The following is a 17,777-nucleotide window of genomic DNA, read 5'->3' as shown; positions in this document are numbered from 1 at the left end:
TTTTAGGTCCGGATTCTTCATTTCGTCAGTGTGAGGAAGGGACCCAACCTGTCTATTCCCTCCACTGATGCTGCCTGACCTGCTGAGTTACTCCAGCACTTGTTTGTTTTGTTCAAGATTCCAGCATCTGCAGTTACTTGTGTCTCAATTTCACTGCTCCACTGTGGAATGTGAAAATATCCTTGTGAAAATAGATTAATTTAAAACATTAACCCTGAAGCAGATTTGGTATTTGGCCAACGTTAAACAGATTTGTCTGTCTCTAATTAGTGACAATGTTATGTGTTTGTACAGATCATTGCTTCCAGCCAAGTACAAGTGTGTACTTGGCTGGAAGCAATGCCCCTGATATCACATGTTAGGCTACTTTTATTCCTTTTCACAAATAAAATTAATCTGAGGATGGCAAGTTTACTTCGTGTGGATCTGTGAAATATACCAGTGTCTGGGCGATGTACTGCCTTAACACAGCTAAATTACTAAACCCAGGCTCTCTAAATTTTTGAATAGAGAAGGAGAGAACTATGTGAATGTATGGCCCAATCACATCTCAACCCTGGTAATGTCAGTGGTTTAGCTGCCAATGTTTACACTGTAACCTCACTTAAACCATTATCTTCAAATTGTGTAAAGTTATGTTACAGTAGTACAAGACATTGGTCAGGGTACACTTGGAGTACTCAGTTTTGGTTATTCTTCCATAGGAAGGATGTAATTAAGCTTGAAAGAGCGCAGAGCAGATTTACGAGGATTTTGCCAGGACATGAGGGCATGAGCTACAGAGAGAGGTTGTGGCAGGCTTGGAATTTATTCTTTGGAGGGCAGGAGGCGGAGGGGTGACCTTATAGAGGTGTATAAGATCATGAGAGGAATTGATAGGGTGAATCCAGAGTATTTTACCCAGATCAGGGGAATCAAGAACCTGAGTACATATGTTTAATGGGGCTTTTTCACGGGGCGAGTTGACGCAAGATGTCACCAGAGTGAAGTGGTCGTGGTCCAGCACGAGTCTCGCACGATATAACGGGGGTAGATAAAGAGTTCCCACGGTACTCGGCATTTCTGTTATTTGTGCGAGTGACTTGTCCGTCTCCCGAGCTTTCGCGTTAAATCTTGAATGAACATCGTGAACTACACGTGACACAAATGATGTAACTTTTTTTTTCACACACTATAAATATCCTCCCTTGGTTGAATTGGCTCATTTGGAGACATGTTTTACTGTGTATGTGGGAGACACAGATGGACTGAGCACAGTACCTCGGTCTTACTGTGTGTGGGAGAGGGGGAGAAAGAGACGTACACTCACAGAGGCAGAGTCTCTCAGCCTGTGTAAGAGGGAGGGAGAGAGAGAGGCACACACAAGGTGGATGTGAAATCTCACCTGCCTGTTTCAGTGACAGACACCCGCCGCCAGTAAATGAAGACACCCCCATCTGTCTCCCCCTCCTCTCCCTCGCCTATAATCTTTAAAAGGGACTTTAAAAGGGACTTTACTGAAAGGTTACGCATTTATCGACCACAGGCAGCATATCAGAAGGGTCTCGATATCTCTGGAGAAAAAGAATAGGTGGCGATTCGAATCGGAACCCTTCTTCAGACATCCTAATCGGAATTGAGTCTGAAGATGTGTCTCGTCCCGAAACATCAGCTATTTTTCTCCAGAGATGCTGCTTGACTCGCTGAGTTACTCCAGCGTTTTGTGTCTGTCTTCGGTTTAAACCAGCATGTGCAGTTCACTCCTTACACGGGTCTCTGGAGAACATTGATTGGTAGCGTTCTGGACCCTGCTTCGGAAAGGCATCGATCGCTAGTCGGCGAGGACTCCGAGCTGTATCTCTCAAAGAAGTCCATGTGAAAAATTTCTCACGGACCATAAAAATGCGTAACCTTTCAGTAAAGTCCCTTTTAAAGTCCCTTTTAAAGATTAGTTATTTTCTTGAATCTCATTAACATAACTCATGAATAAGTTGATGTCCATATGCGGATGCAAATCTTTATTTTTATTTATTTTTTAAATTCAATCCCACAGAAGACAATTTTTACTCACTTTCTGTCCCCTCTGTCCAGCTTCCGGGTTCACCGTTCGCAGGAGTTCCCACGGTACCCGCAAGAGTTATTACGGATATCGCACTGGCCACTATATTTATACAATGTTGCAATGCTCAACCACAAGTGTACAAGTCACTCTTGGAGAAATTCAAACTTTCTTGAATTTTCTCCCGAGTGACCAAGATACACGATTACCTGCCGTTAGCGCTACGGTGGTCCACGGTGGTCCACGAATGCCGTACTGTTATCGCACGAGGTTCCCACGATGTTAAACTCTGGTTAACTCTTGCGTCAAGTCGCCCCGTGAAAAGGCCGCTTAAAGGGTGAGGGGAAAGATTTAATTGGAACCCAAGGGGCAGCTTTTTCACACAGTGGATGGTGGGTATATGGAACGAGTTGCCGGAAGAGGTGGTTGAGGCCGGTTATGTAACAAGATTTAAAAGACATTTCAACAGGTACATGAATAGGAAAGGTTTAGAGTATGGGCCAAACACAGGCAGGTGGGATTAGGGTAGATGGAGCATCTTGGTTGGCGTGGGCAAGTTGGTCTGAAGGGTCTGTTTCCGTGCTGTATGACTCTATGACAATGAGTAAAGTAAGTATCTAAATCCAGCTTTCATAACGTACGGTATCATCATCAAAACGATGGTCAAATAATTTTATTTTTATTTCGTGATTCAGGAAATATTAATGTAATTATATAAAATAAAAAGGAGGAATATTCTATATTGCACTGAGAATGGAGGATATTTTTATACTTGAGGAATCCAGGGTTATCAAGTTGCACAAAGTGCTTGAGAAACTCAGCGGGTCAGACAACATCTGTGGGGGGAATGGATAGATGATGTTTCAGGTAGGGACACTTCTTAGGATGTTGGGTCTGAGGAAGAGTCCCGAACCGAAACACCGCCTCTTTTCCCTCCACAGATGCTGCCTGACCCGTTGAGATCCTCAAGCACTGAAGTTCCTTGTGTCATCATCAAGTTATTCCAGTGCAGGTTAGTTTAGTTTAGTGATAGTTCGTCATACAGCATGGAAACAGGCCTTTCGGCTCACCAAGTCCATGCCGACCATCTCTCACTAATTCTATTATCCCACTTTCGCATCCTACACACTAGGGGAAATTTATAGAAGCCAATCAGCTATATAAACCTGCACATCTTTGGAATGTAGGGAAGAAACTGGAGCACCCAGATGAAACCCATATGGTCACAGGGAGAACGTGCAAACTCCGCACAGGCAGCATCCGTAATCAAGATCGAATGGGGTCTCCCTGAGCTCAGATGAACTTCATGATATTTCCATTTCCATTACCACCCCGTACTACTGATTCCAAATGTGAATTAAAGTTTAGTATCCACTTTATCTTCAGACACCAAGGACATGTTGGGAGCTGGGATGGATTCACTTTGTGTTGGGTCCCTAAACATGAGCACTTTCATCATGGATGGTACCTCACACCTTGAATACTCAACTTTTAAATTTTGATCATTTAATTTTGATTAAGCAATTGAATAAAATCAATCCTGTAACAGAATGCAATGTTAAAAAGAGACACATTTATACTTAGGAACAAAATAAAACATACCTTCAATTAAAATCCCCTTGTTAGGTGTGGCACTAAACCATGGCTTGCAGTAAGAAGGCTCGTTCAGTTTGGTGATGAATTCAAACTGACAGGGCACAAGCCCAGTGTTGGCAATGATAAGCGTTTGAACATGGAGCTGCATGAACTTTACATTCTCAAAATTAAACTGGAAAAAAACGTGTCAGTAAAAGAACACTTGCAAAATAACTCACAAAAACAATACAACTGTCCTAAAGGGTTAAATTGACATGTTAACAACACATGATTGATGGACCTATCAGTGCAAGAGATATGCACACTCACGACTGCTTGGAACAGTAACCAAACAGTAACCAAATGGCAATTGTAGGATCATAAACCAAGACTGATGTTTTCTGTCCTCTTCATCAGGAATCTGACATCAGCAGAAGTACTTTGAATGGTTCACTGGTTGAGTGCAGCTGAGTTCATACACACTAGGTATTTAAACAAGTGCCGTTGTCCTCATGGTTACAATGTAATGGGCAATTGCTAACTTCGAGATGGGGCCGGGTGGGGTGGAGGAGGAGGGCTGGATATAGGATTAATGATTTGAAGGTTTTGTAAACAATTACCTACTAATGCTGTAAAAATTATATAGAGCATGGTCAAGAATCCTACAGAAGACTTGTGCATGAACCTGTGCAGCAATTAAAACTAGTCTTCCATATTCAGAAGTTTTATTATGCACTTCATGGACAAATGAATGTAGGGTCATTTCAAATATTCTCTTAAGATTTCACACAACAGTTTGATTGTTACATCGCTGTCTCTGGGGAAAATAAATGAGAGGATGCAGATGTAATTGCCAATACATTTGTCAAGCGATATTACCCAAACTTCCGGAACATCTGGAGATTCAAAGTAGAATTTGCAATAAAAACTATGGAAGCATTATGAAACATCATCTGATTTTACTTCGGAGTCACGTGAGTGACTTCGTGAAGAACCCCGCCTACGGCGCATGCGTGTCATATCGCATACACGCATTGAACGTGTCGGACCTGGGGAGGACGTCCCCTTGAACGGGAGAGTTAACAAGCCGGTCGACGGCAGGTAAGTGATTCTGCATTTTCACCGTTTTTTAGGAATGGATAGAGGACGCAGAAAGGCTGTGAAGAAGCTGCAGGATGTCGGCGGTAAAGGTGCCGGGGACCCGCAGCAGCAGCCGACGGCACAGGCAGTTTGCGTTGAGCCAGCTGTGCCAGATTCAAACCCCGCGCCGGGAAAAACTAATTCTAGACCGGGCGGGAAGGCGAAACGCAAAACGAACCGCTGGGAAAGTGAGCCCGAAAAATCGCCGGTAAATACTTACTTGTATAGCAGTGATGATGACCAGCTGCAGGGCATAGAGCAGCCGGCAGCGATCGCATCTGCAGAGCTCGGAAAACAGTACGAGTGGCTGCAGCATGTGGGGCCGTCATCTATCTGTTTGGAGGAGTACCGGGACGGCGAAAAACGGCGTTTGCAGCGGCCGGGAGCAACCAGAGCCGGTAGGCATGGCGACGAGTTGCGATTTAAACCGCGTGCGACTAGTGCCCGAGGGCACGAAAGTCGGCAGGAGCGGTGGGCTAAAAAGAAACACCCGCGAGCGACTAGTGCGGGAGAGCACGAAAGTCGGCTGGAGCGGTTGTGGGAGGAACATCTCCATAGTGTCAGGCTCCAGAAAATGGATAAAAGCCGCACACATACAGGTGTAAGTCCCTCAGAGCATGGCCAGAAAAGGCTGCTGGACATATCATCCTCATCTGAAGAGGGTGTTCAAGGGCTGCCTGACTCGGACTCTGAACAAGAGTCAGAGCCACGTTCCCATATGGAGGATGAGGGAACACAGTTGCTGGACATGGTGCACACATATTTCCAGCAAGAAGAAACTGGAAAAGACCTAGAGGCCAGGGTGGCGGCCAGCATTGATTATATGACGACCCATCACCTCAAAACTGATACCTTAGCTGAGGTATGGGCAAGACATTTACCTCCGCGAAATTGTGCGGCTCTGAATGTACCCAAGGTGAACCGAAGCATTTGGAGACACGTGGGGCAGGATATTCGGAGTCTGGATATAAAAATACAGAATGCTAGTAAAGGACTCTCGGCGGGTATAACAGCTTTGGCCCGTAGGCTGGAAAATGTGGATATGTCCAATGACATGAAAGACGCTTTAGCACTGTTTTGCAATGTTCAATTTGAACTGAACAACATCAGGAAAGGGGCTATTCAGCCAACGTTAGACCCAAAATTTGCAATCCTGTGCAAACAGAAAGCCATAAAACCTCAAAATTTGTTGTTTGGGGGTGACCTATCAAAACAGGTCAAAGATTTGGAGGAAGAGGCCAAAACGTTGGGCCTAATAAAAGCGACCAAAGGATATGTCGGAAAACGGTATCATCCTTATGGGACGACTAAAAAAGCAAGTACTAGTATGTATAGTACGAAAAATTGGAGAGAGGCCAGAGGAAACCAGCAACAGCGTCCTTTTTTAGGGGTTGGCCCGGGACGCCCACAATGGAAAATGCGGAAGCCTCCACTTCAACATTTACCCCACTTTCAACCTCAAGGCCCTCCGCAACCTCGGTTAAGACCAAGAAAGTAACACCACCGATAACCATGGAGGTAGGTGGGTCTGTGCCTCAAAAATTAATAAGGAGCACAGAACTTGGAGGGAGGTTGCAATTTCATTTGGAAGCATGGTGTAAGTTAACTGTGGATAGGTATATCCTTAGCAGTATTAAGGGATATCTTATAGAGTTTATACACATACAAGAACCTCCAGTACAACATACACCGGACAGAACTTATATGCTTACCAAATTAGACAGAGCTAAAGCAAAAATTGAAATACAAAGGTTGTTCACGAAAGGAGTAATTGAAAAAACCAAACATGAACAACAGGAATTTGTCTCAAATATATTCATTAGACATAAGAAAGATGGGGGATGATATCTTGATTGTGGGGAAAACTTATGAATTGGCTAGTAGAGCAGTGGTTGCCACAAGAAAATTGATGGAACAGCTGGGATTCATTATCCATCCAATTAAGTCAAGATTAACACCTGCAACTAATATTGATTACTTGGGGTTCACTATTAACACACTTGATATGTTAGTGACTTTACCTATAGGGAAAGCCACTGAGTTCCAAGAGGATTGCACAGAGCTTATTAATACCGTTAAACCATCCATTAGACGGGTAGCCAGGATTATTGGGAAAATTATAGCCACGTTTCCTGCCATTCAATTTGGACGATTGCATTACCAAAATTTACAGAGAGAAAAAATTAGAGCACTAAAAATTAATAGAGGCCATTTTGATAGGCCTATGGAGCTAACAATTAGAGCTATAAAAGAACTACAATGGTGGGAACAAAATGTTATATATAGCTCCAACCCAATAGTTATTCCAAACCCATCTGTGGTATTACAAACAGATGCCAGTGCACTGGGTTGGGGAGCAACGGATACCATCTCGAGCTCTGGAGGGAGATGGAATATACAGGAAACTAACCTACTTACCACAAAGGGTATAAATTACTTAGAAATGTTGAGTGCTTTTTATGGTTTAAAATCTTATTGCTCGGGAATGATTAACCAGCATGTTAGATTGCAGATAGACAATACCACGGGGGTGGCATATATAAATCATATGGGTGGAAATATATCAATATCCTGTGATGAATTGGCAAACCATATTTGGGAATGGTGTATCCAAAGGAATATTTGGTTATCGGCTACGTATCTACCAGGGATACTTAATTCAGTGGCAGACGCCAGGTCACGAAAATTTAATGAAAATACGGAATGGATGTTAGACAGAAAGATATTTGCTGATATCACAGCAAAGTACGGAAGGCCGGATATTGATCTTTTTGCATCCAGGTTAAATCATCAGTTACCTAGGTATATATCATGGGAACCAGATCCTGAGGCAGAAGCTACAGATGCATTCTCTTTGCACTGGGGGAAATGGTTCATTTATGCATTTCCTCCTTTCTGCCTCATCAATCGGGTACTACGGAAAATTCAGCTAGACTCGGCATCTGGGATTCTCATAGTACCTGATTGGCCTACCCAACCATGGTTCTCGGTGCTGCAGGATTTGGTGCTTACACCATATATTACTTTAAAACATAGTCCTCAGTTGCTGGTGCATCCGGTGACTGGGGACAGCCATCCTTGCCATAATTATCTAAATTTATTGGTTTGTAGACTCTGAAGGAACCATTTCGGCATATGGGTTTATCTGATAGAACTGTGGACATGATCACAGCAGCACAGAGACTTTCCACTCAAAAACAATATTTATGTCATGTCAAGAAATGGACTAAATACTGCCTGGACAACAATCTAGACCACAGAAAGGTGGATATTCCAGCTGTCCTAGAATTCCTCACAAGCCTGCACTTTGAAGGACTCAGTTACAGCACGGTCAATAGTGCTAGGAGTGCCTTGTCCAGTTATTTATGGGAAGGCACAGAAAGACAGGGTGTCGGCTCACATCCTCTAGTAATAAAACTGCTACGAGGCATCTTTAACACTAACCCACCAAGGGCTAGATATAGCCAAATCTGGGATGTGAGCGTAGTCCTAAAAATGTTACGGAATTGGTCACCGGCTACGGCATTACCGCTAAACTATCTAACTATGAAAATGGTTATGCTTATGGCGCTGGTCACAGCGCAAAGGGTCCAGTCATTACAGAAGTTAAGATTGGATAACTTGACGGAGGCGACAGGAAGGCTGATTTTCGTGATCCAGGGCCTTATTAAGCAAAATAGACCAGGATCAGCGGGTCAGGTGATAGAGTTCATAGCCTATCCACAGGATGAACGTCTCTGTGTAGTAAAACACATCATGTTATATATGGACAGAACGAAGGCTATCAGAGGCAATGAAAAGGCTCTTTTAATTAGCCATAAGAAGCCATACCATAAAGTCTCGACTCAGACCATTTCACGGTGGCTGAGATATTGCTTAGTTCAGGCAGGAGTGGACACTAATGTATTCAAATCTCACTCCACCAGGGCTGCATCTACATCAGCAGCTAATCGCCTGGAGGTACCGATGGACAATATCCTCAGAACTGCAGGATGGTCATCAGAGAAAACGTTTCGCACATATTACAACAAACCAGTTAGAAAAGAAGAAACGTTTTCGGGCAAAATTTTGAGTTCTATTTAATTTACACCTGAAGCTTATAAGGTTTATAAATTGATTTAATAAATATTATTTACAATTTTTGCTTAAAAATGTTGGTATCATTGTATTTTTTTTTTTTAAATACCAGTAACAATTTCTCCCAAACTACCAAGGCAGTTGTGAAGATTGGACTCGTTCCACGGCATGAGGTCACAGAGCTTTGAAGTCTTCACGAAGTCACTCACGTGACTCCGAAGTAAAATAGTAAGATTAAACGAGAACTTACCAGTTTGAAGTTTGATCTTTATTTTATGAGGAGGAACGTTGAGGGAATACGTGCCCTCCGCTCCCACCCTTATATGGTCATATCTTAAACTGGTATCTCTTTAATAATCTTACTATCTTAGGTCATTATTTTCTATCTGTGACCTCACACCGCTGCTTTGAAGAATGACACGCATGCGCCGTAGGCGGGGTTCTTCACGTATTCCCTCAACGTTCCTCCTCATAAAATAAAGATCAAACTTCAAACTGGTAAGTTCTCGTTTAATCTTACTATTATATACTGGACACAAAAGTGACAAATTAACACACGGCAGTCTCCAGTTTACTTTAATTGAATGGGTGATAAGTAATGTTTAATTTTTACTGCAGCATCTAAATGAAAAGTACCTGTATAATTGGACATTCATTCTAAGTCATGGATCAACAATTTAAATTTTACTTTTGGCTTTACATTGACTAGAGAGTGTTACAGCAACCTGGCAGAATACTGTTTGGATATAATTAAAGATCAGAAGGTGGTCAGAATGCAAATATCTCCAATAAATCAATAGTATCACCTAACAAGAGAACCGTTAATGAAGTGAAGTAGTTGTAGCAACATATCATTCAAACTGAGCTGAGCTAACAATAACACAAAACTGAAAGCTGCAGACCCAAATACCAACAGAGTATCTTACCTCGGTCTTGGACAGTGACACTGAAGGAATAGAATCATTCTCCATTCTATCTAATGTACGAACAATATTTTCATAGGTCTTCTTGTACAAATCTTGATTGATCACCTTTATCTGTAAAAATATGGATTGTACTTAAGAACTTATCGGAACCAACTTTCCCTTTAAACAGCCAACATTTTTTTATCTCAGGAGGAAATAACAGATTTAGATTTGGCAATTGAAAAGCATAAGATATTTCTGAAAATACACCTGTGGATAGAAAAACAATGCTCATTGCGAAAGATGATCCTTCTGATATGGTGGTTTCACAAGGAGGGGGTTAGGCTTGGTGAGTGCATGTGCATATGGAGGGGTTTTTAAACAACTTAAAATCAGCTCCAGCCATCTGCACTGACAGACACTGCTGGATCATTGGCAGCAATCGATCTTTGCAAAAGTCCTGACTTCAAGAGGCTCCTCACCAATAATATATTCAAATAAGGCTCAAGTGCAACTGGGATACTGATGTGCCCAGAGCTCAGCAACAAAATGCTGGGCAGTACTCTTTGTAGGCCAAGTAGAACAGGAGTTGCATTTCCAACCATTGAGATTACATCTATCAAGTCCTACTCTCCTTCTTGATGCAAAACACGAATGTCCCTAGATCACAATCTGACCTGTAGCTTCTTAAAGATTTTTCTGCTTATTCATGACAAAGTAATAATCCAAACCACAAATATGTAAGGAAAACGTTACACACTACAGAAAGGGCTCATATTAGAGCTCTGAGATGCTCACGGTTTTGGGTTCTTAATGCATGGTGTTCTGTAAACTAGATACAAGTAATTAGGAGACCTAATATAATGTTGGCATTTATTGCTGTGGGAAATTAATATAAAATGAGGGAGGGTTTATGCTGTTATCTCGGAAAGCGGTGAGACCTCATCTGGAATATTCTACACAATATTGGTCTCTGCTTAATAAAGAGCTTAAGTGCAGTGGAAGCATTTTGGCAAAGATTCATCCCACTGGTACCTGGACCAGACCGACTGCCTCTCGATAGAATGGATGAACTGGTTCGGTTTGCAGGTAAAGGAGCTTGAAAGACCGACGCAGGGCTTGTTTTTAAGATGCAGGATCCTGAGGGGGCAAGATAGATGCAGAGAAGATGGGAGAAACTAGAACTTGGGATCACTGATAAAAAAAAGGTTGCTATTTAGGACACAGATACAGTCAATTTGTTTTCTCAAAGATCGTGAGACTTTGGAACTTCCTCAAAGAGAGGTTGAAGCAAAGTACTTCAGTATTTTTAAGGCAATGGGTCAATAGGTTTTTGATAAGAAAGGTGAAGGATTACTATGGATATTCTGGAATGTGACTTGAGGCCACAGTCAGATCAGCCATGAACATATTTAAATGGTGGGGCTTGAAAAGTCAGCAAGCCTATTTCTGCCCATAATTCTTATGGTCATATGGTTCATGAATGAGTTTAAACTCGCTCAATAAATATATCTGTGCATATTGTAACGGGAAAGAGTGGTGGATCCCGAGAACGAGCCGTCCGGAGAAGTGATGGAAGCAGATACGAAAGTGTTTACGCAGGAGGTCAGGCTGTATTTTTTGTTTCATTTAACATCAAATATAATGCAGCATCAAATGTCACTATGTCTAGCTTTATTCAATTAGATTTGAACTGTCAGGTCCCACAATCTTACCCTAGATGGTTGTACCATTCTCATCAGTGTCAATGGCTACAAGACCATTTATCCTTGTTAAATTCCGGCTGCTTTGAGTGTTTGCTTGATCCACAACGTCTTTTCTTGTTATTTTTAGTGTGTTTTAAAAGCATGTGTTAATGTTCTCTGGTTTGTTTTATGTGGGGGGTGGTCGGCGAGAACTTTTTCAACCTCTTACTTTGCCGTAGATGCGATTGTTTTCCGGATCGTATCTCCGGTCACTCTGCGGCCAAACATCATGGAGCTGGAGGCCTTGCTCGGGACTGACTTTGAGCCCTACCACGGGGCATGGACTTAACATCGGAACCGATCCCTTGCATAGGATCGACACTCCAACCGCGGCCTGAGGATTTCACCATTCGGGAACTAGCAGTCTCAGGTAGAGACCGATGTCGGGAGCTGCCAACGACACAGAGGTTTCGACCAGCCCCGACCCGGGGTCCGATCGCCCGGCGGAGGGGAGCTGAGAATCCCCCCCGATGCAGGAGCTTGATCGCCCCGACATGAGGGCCCAAACGGCGCCAGCTAGGGGAGCCAAGATCGCCCCGTCAACGGAAGGCTCGAGGCCCCCGACCGCGGGAGAACAAAGAAGGGAAGAGATTGAACTTTTTTTCGCCTTCCATCACAGTGAGGAATGTGGAGGAATCACTGTGGTGGTTGTTCATCTTAAAATGTATTTTGTGTGTTTTCTTGCTTTTTATTGGTATGACTGCATGACAAATCAAATTCCTCGTATGTTGCAAAACATACTTCGCAAATAAAGTATGATTATGATGGTTATGATTATGATCAAGATAAACTATTTGCCAAATGGTCTGATTTTACAATACATCATGGTTTTATGAAATGCTCTAGGTAAACATGGTGTGTTTGCCGACAATTCCTTTTTACTACAAAGGATCAAGACAATGGGTAAAATATGGTGAATATGAAAAGATGATTACGTACCCCAACTTGAAACAACGCGCTGACAGGTTTATGGTCGCTCATTCTCAAAGCCATGTGACTGCGATAATCCAACTGTTTGACGTGATTGCCCTTCCAAAGGATTCGATCACACCACGCAGGGACTCGGCACTTCTCACTGAGAAATAAAAAACACTTCTTCAAAAACGTTCATGAACACTGCTAACCTTACGGTAAAAGAAAGAATCACAGTGTTGGAGTAATTCAGCGGGTCAGGCAACAAGTCGGGAGAATGTGAATAGGTGAAGGGCCTCAACCCGAAACGTCACCCATTATTTCTCTCAATAGATGTTGCCTGTCCCACTGAGTTACGCCAGCATTTTGTGTCTCTCTTTGGTTTAAACCAGCATCTGCAGTTCCTTCCTACACATGGATAGATGACGTTTCGGCTTTATTAATGCAGATTGTGGTGGAGGTGAGAAAGCTGGAAGAAAGGTGGGGGGCCGGACAAAGTCTGACAAGTGATAGGTGGATACAGTTGAGGTTTTTTTTTTGAATGGCAGATGGTTGGACAAAGGCCAGAGATGAAAAGCCAAAAAGGGTGAGATAAGATAACAATAGAACAAGCATACATTGTGAAGCCAGAGGAAGGAATATAGATGGAAGGGGAAGTAGAAAGGGAGAAATGAGCACGCATTCAGGTGGGGCTCAGGGAAGAGGGGACAAAAGAGGATGGGGAGGGGGGGGTGGGGCTTATAGTAGTTGTTTCATACACACTTCTGCATACATTTCACTATCCAAGTCAAGTAAAAGTTGCATCAGGAAATAAAATGATATTCCTTTGGATCTCAGCCAAATTTGCAACTCAAAAACAAGACAGATTATTCTGTCCTAATCACTGGCATAAAGTTATATTCACTATCAAGTCTACCCAGAGTGTTCTCTGTACATTTGTTCGTCTCTCTGTTTAACTGTCCACTTGTCTCACTCCCTCCCATCTCCCCTCCCCTTTCTTTAATCTATTCCGCACAGCTTAACCTTGCCTTCTGCTGTCACCCCTGGCCTCCCCTCTCTGGTTGATATCTGTTATGATGTTTCATCTGTAGAGTACCACAAGATGTGCAAATACACAGTTTAATTGACCCTGCCGGATGCAATCAATCAGGATTCTCTCGTGGAACTGTACCCTATTAAAAGTCAACGCATTTTGAGGGGAAAAAACTTTGACCTTTAAAATATTAGTGAACAATAGCTGCTTCCAAGCTGTTACCCCTTAATGCACAAGGTCAATGTGATTAACTACTTTCTTTGCTGCAACAACATTTTAGTGTAGAAAGTATGAGAGGAAACCTGTTTGAAAGAAAGCAACATGAACAATATTGTCCAGTCATATAAGCTTCTTCATCAGCAAATCTTTGTTTTAAGTAAATTCAACTATTTGAGGTATCATCCAGAAACTAATGAAGGAGACAATAAGTACTGTGCCAGAAATGCTAGTTAATGGATGTGTATTTAGAAGCAGTGGTATACAAAACTTTCACACCAAATGCTGAGTGTGATGCCTCCCAACAAATACCACACAATGAGATAACACAAGACAGAGATGGCAAGTTAAGCAATTCAATCATCAGTTTCACATTTCAAATTAAACCGTGCATAAAATAATAAATAAAGCTGCTGAAGGTGCTAGATATCCAAGGAAGCTTTTTGGTAGAGAAGGGGGACAATAGAAGCAAAACTTTATGGCAGATTAAAATAAAGATAGGAAAATAAAAGAGGAAAGAATTATGCCATGAATTCCTCAAATGAGACTTCAGAAATTGCATGCAAGCCATTACAAGAACACTGGAACCACGTAGATGAGCCTGTTCCTCACATGCAGCCACACTGAGTAGCACAGTGTAGCAGCTGTTGGAGCTGCTGTCTCACAGCATCATTGATCTGGGATCGATCCTGATCTCTGGTGATGTCTATGTGGAGTTTGTACATTCTCCCTGTGACCATGAGTTTCCTCTGGGTACTCTTGTGTTCCCTACATTCTTATCTATATCTCTGATAGAGATGACAAACAGCAATTGGTCCAGCACCCAACCCTGAGGCACACCACTAGTCACAGGCCTCCAGTCTGAAAAACACTCTGCTTCCTTCCTTGAAGCCAATTTTCTATCTATTCAGCTATCTCATAGAGTCATAGAGTAATACAGTGTGGAAACAGGCCCTTCGGCCCAACTCGCCCACACCGGCCAACAATGTCCCATCTGCCCTAGTCCCACTTGCCAGCGCTTAGTCCATAAGCCTCCAAACCTGTCCTATCCATGTACCTGTCCAACTGTTTCTTAAACGATGGGATAGTCCCAGCCTCAACTATCTCCTCTGGCAGCTTGTTCCATACACCCACCACCCTTTGTGTGAAAAAGTCACCCCTCAGATTCCTATTAAATCTTTTCCCCTTCACCTTGAACCTATGTCCTCGTCCTCGATTCCCCTACTCTGGGTAAATGACTCTACCGGATCTATTCCTCTCATGATTTTGTATCGCTCCTTGGATCCCATGCCATCTAACCTTCCAGAACAACTTACCATGCGGAACCTTGTTGAATGCTTTGCTGAAATACATATATACATCTACAACTCTGCCCTCATCAACCTTTTTGGTCACATCAACAAAAAACTCACAGATTTGATAGACACAACCTCCCTCTTACAAAACCATGCTGACTATCCCGAATCAACCCTTGTCCATCTAAATGCATGTACATCTTATTGCTCAGAATACTCTCCAGCAACTTTCCGACCACAGATGTTAGGTTCACTGGCCTCTTTTGATAATTATATTAGAAGGCAATGCACAGATTTCAAGGTCTTGCTTATTCGAGACCAGATGACAGAATCTGGTAATCCACTCTGAGGAAATGGTTGCTATGTAAATTAGAATTAACTTAAGAAATATGTAGGTAGACGTACAAAGCTGTGGAATTATCCAAACCAAAGCTAGAAATGTTGGATGCCCAATGCAAGTGAAACTCGGGCAAAAAGGAAAGTTTCACCAATGTTGTTAGCTGTTACAAACATCATTAATGGCAATATGCAACTGAGAAAGGAATATCCTGTGTACGGGAAAGATGGCAAGTAGAAACAAAATCCTATTCTACTAACAGTGCATATTAAAAAGGTCATCAAAAGTTTGCGGATTAGAATAAGGATCAAAGACAGAGTCAGTTCCAAAGAACTGGGTGAACACAATGTGCCTGATGTGAAGCAACAGATTCTGAGAAAAGTACACACCCTGTAGATGTCTCTTGGCCAAGACGCTGGTATAGTTCAAGTGCAAGTTCGCGTTTACTGTCACTTAACCAATTAAGGTACAGTGAAATTTGAGTTACCATACAGCCGTACTAAGTGAAAAGAGCACAATACACACATAAAAGTAAATTTAACATAAACATCCACCACAGTGGAATCAACATTCCTCACTGTGATGGAAGTCATATTCCTCCTTTCTTCACCCGTAGCTGGGGCCTATGAACCCTCCGCAGTTCGCCGCTACAGACGGTCCGATGTTCAGGCCCTCTCGTTGGGATGATCGAAACTCCGACGTCGGGACGGATCGGAACACTCCGCGGCAAGGAGTTCCCGAGTCGGCCGCTTTTTAACGGAGACCGCAGGCTTCATGGTGTTAAAGTCAACAGGCCCAGCGTTCGGAGCACTTCTTCTGGCATTCCTCGGCAAAGGATTGCAGATCCGCAATGTTAATGTCCGTGCTGTGCCTGCGGCTTGAAGCTCCTTTTAGGCTGGTTTCCAGGAAAGGCCACACCAATCCAGTTGTTAGGCCGTGGGGGGGGGGGGGGGGGGGGGGGGGGGGGGGGTACGGGGCGGGAGATGAGACACTGAGAAAGTCGCATCTCCGTCGAGGTAAGTGACTGAAAAAAAGTTTCCCCCTATTCCCCCCCCCCCCCCCCCCCACATAAACTAACCTAGAAACATGGAAACACACATTTAAAACATACTTAAAATTATAAAAACAGAGAATGGACATGTCAGACTGCTGGCGAGGCAGCCATTGCTGGCGCCACCCGGTGGTAAAAGGGCAACCAGTGACATTTCAACATCATTTCGAAACAACATACCATGGCTTCCTGCAGCCTTCAAGGCAAGATTATGGAATTAAATCTCTCCTTAAAATCGTATTATTGAGACTAAAGTGTCATCCAATTGATGCCAACCAAGACCACAGCGAATCTAAACGCTCACATCAGATGTGATATGAATTATTGCATCAGAACAGAAAGATACTGCTGCTTTTCTTGGAAATAATACTCCAAGCAAACGGGACTGATAAGGGTACAACATGTATGAAAAGATCACACTGATTCAATGCAAACAATCATTGTACCACAAAGATAAACATGCAAAGTTTTGACTTCAATGCAGGTAAACCAGAAGGTGAATACAACCTCCCAATTCCCACTCTGACGATGCCACCGTATATTAATGTTACGTGGACAAGCTTGATTGTAACCCTATCAGATATAAACTCCCTTCTCCGTCCCCTCCCCCTTATCTTCTCACTTTCCCAGTTCTGATGAAGTGTCATGGGCTGAAATGTGACAGTTTCTCCCTTCACTGATGTTGCTTGCCTGCTGAAAGTACTGGCATTGTGATTTTGTTTAAGATTTCCTGCATCTGCGGGTTTTTTTCTTCTTCAGTTACATGCTGTGAACTTTGGACTGAAGAAGTTTCACCAGTGTACATTAGGAGAAGAGTGCACATGGACAATGATCACAGGCGACTTGAGTAAAGCTCGTCCACAGAGCACCAAAGAGGTAGCAGAGAATGCTGACGTGGACATACGTATTCAAGAGGGAGATTCAACATGAATGCAGCGGACATGCTCATCCAAACCAATCCCAAGGATTAAAAAAAAATGTTGAGTTGAGTTTAGTTTATTGTCACATATACCAAGGTACAGCGAACAGCCTACCTTGTAACATCCTGTACTGAACCTGAATTCCACCAGCTTGACTGTGTGGTCATTAAATAATCTAATCTAATCTAATCTAATCTAATCTAACCAGTCAGCGGAAAGACAATGCATGATTACAATCGAGCCATCCACAGTGTACAGATACACGATAAAGGGAATATCATGAATAACATTTAGTGCAAGATAAAACCAGTAAAGTCCGATCAAAGATAGTCCGAGGGTCTCCAATGAGGCAGATAGTAGTTTAGGACTGCTCTCTAGTTGTAGTAGGATGGTTCATACATTGATCTTAAGACAACGTACATGGTGAGATTTATCCCAATCTCTCAGCCACTGCAGCGGGGCTTCAAGAAGGCTACAAGGCAAGATGAAATGAAAATGTGTCTGCAGCAAATGATTCAGAAAGGATGGGAATG

General features: G+C 42.8%; 1 protein-coding gene across 5 annotated transcripts in view; it reads right to left on the bottom strand.

Annotated features, from left to right (window-relative positions):
• Positions 1-17,777, bottom strand: part of inpp5b (inositol polyphosphate-5-phosphatase B) — a 139,139-nt gene that overhangs the window by 16,379 nt on the left and 104,983 nt on the right. For all 5 annotated transcript variants that reach the window (XM_033045465.1, XM_033045464.1, XM_033045466.1 and 2 more), the window contains 3 exons: positions 12,420-12,555; positions 9,757-9,867; positions 3,641-3,806 (listed from right to left, as the gene is read on the bottom strand). In XM_033045465.1, coding sequence (XP_032901356.1) covers positions 3,641-3,806; positions 9,757-9,867; positions 12,420-12,555 — 413 coding nt within the window. The remainder of the gene's footprint in view (positions 1-3,640; positions 3,807-9,756; positions 9,868-12,419; positions 12,556-17,777) is intronic.

This window comes from Amblyraja radiata, chromosome 27 (assembly GCF_010909765.2).
Source record: "Amblyraja radiata isolate CabotCenter1 chromosome 27, sAmbRad1.1.pri, whole genome shotgun sequence".
Taxonomy (NCBI): domain Eukaryota; kingdom Metazoa; phylum Chordata; class Chondrichthyes; order Rajiformes; family Rajidae; genus Amblyraja; species Amblyraja radiata.
Note: the sequence above shows the minus strand (reverse complement) of the source record. Positions and strands in the feature narration are given on the sequence as shown.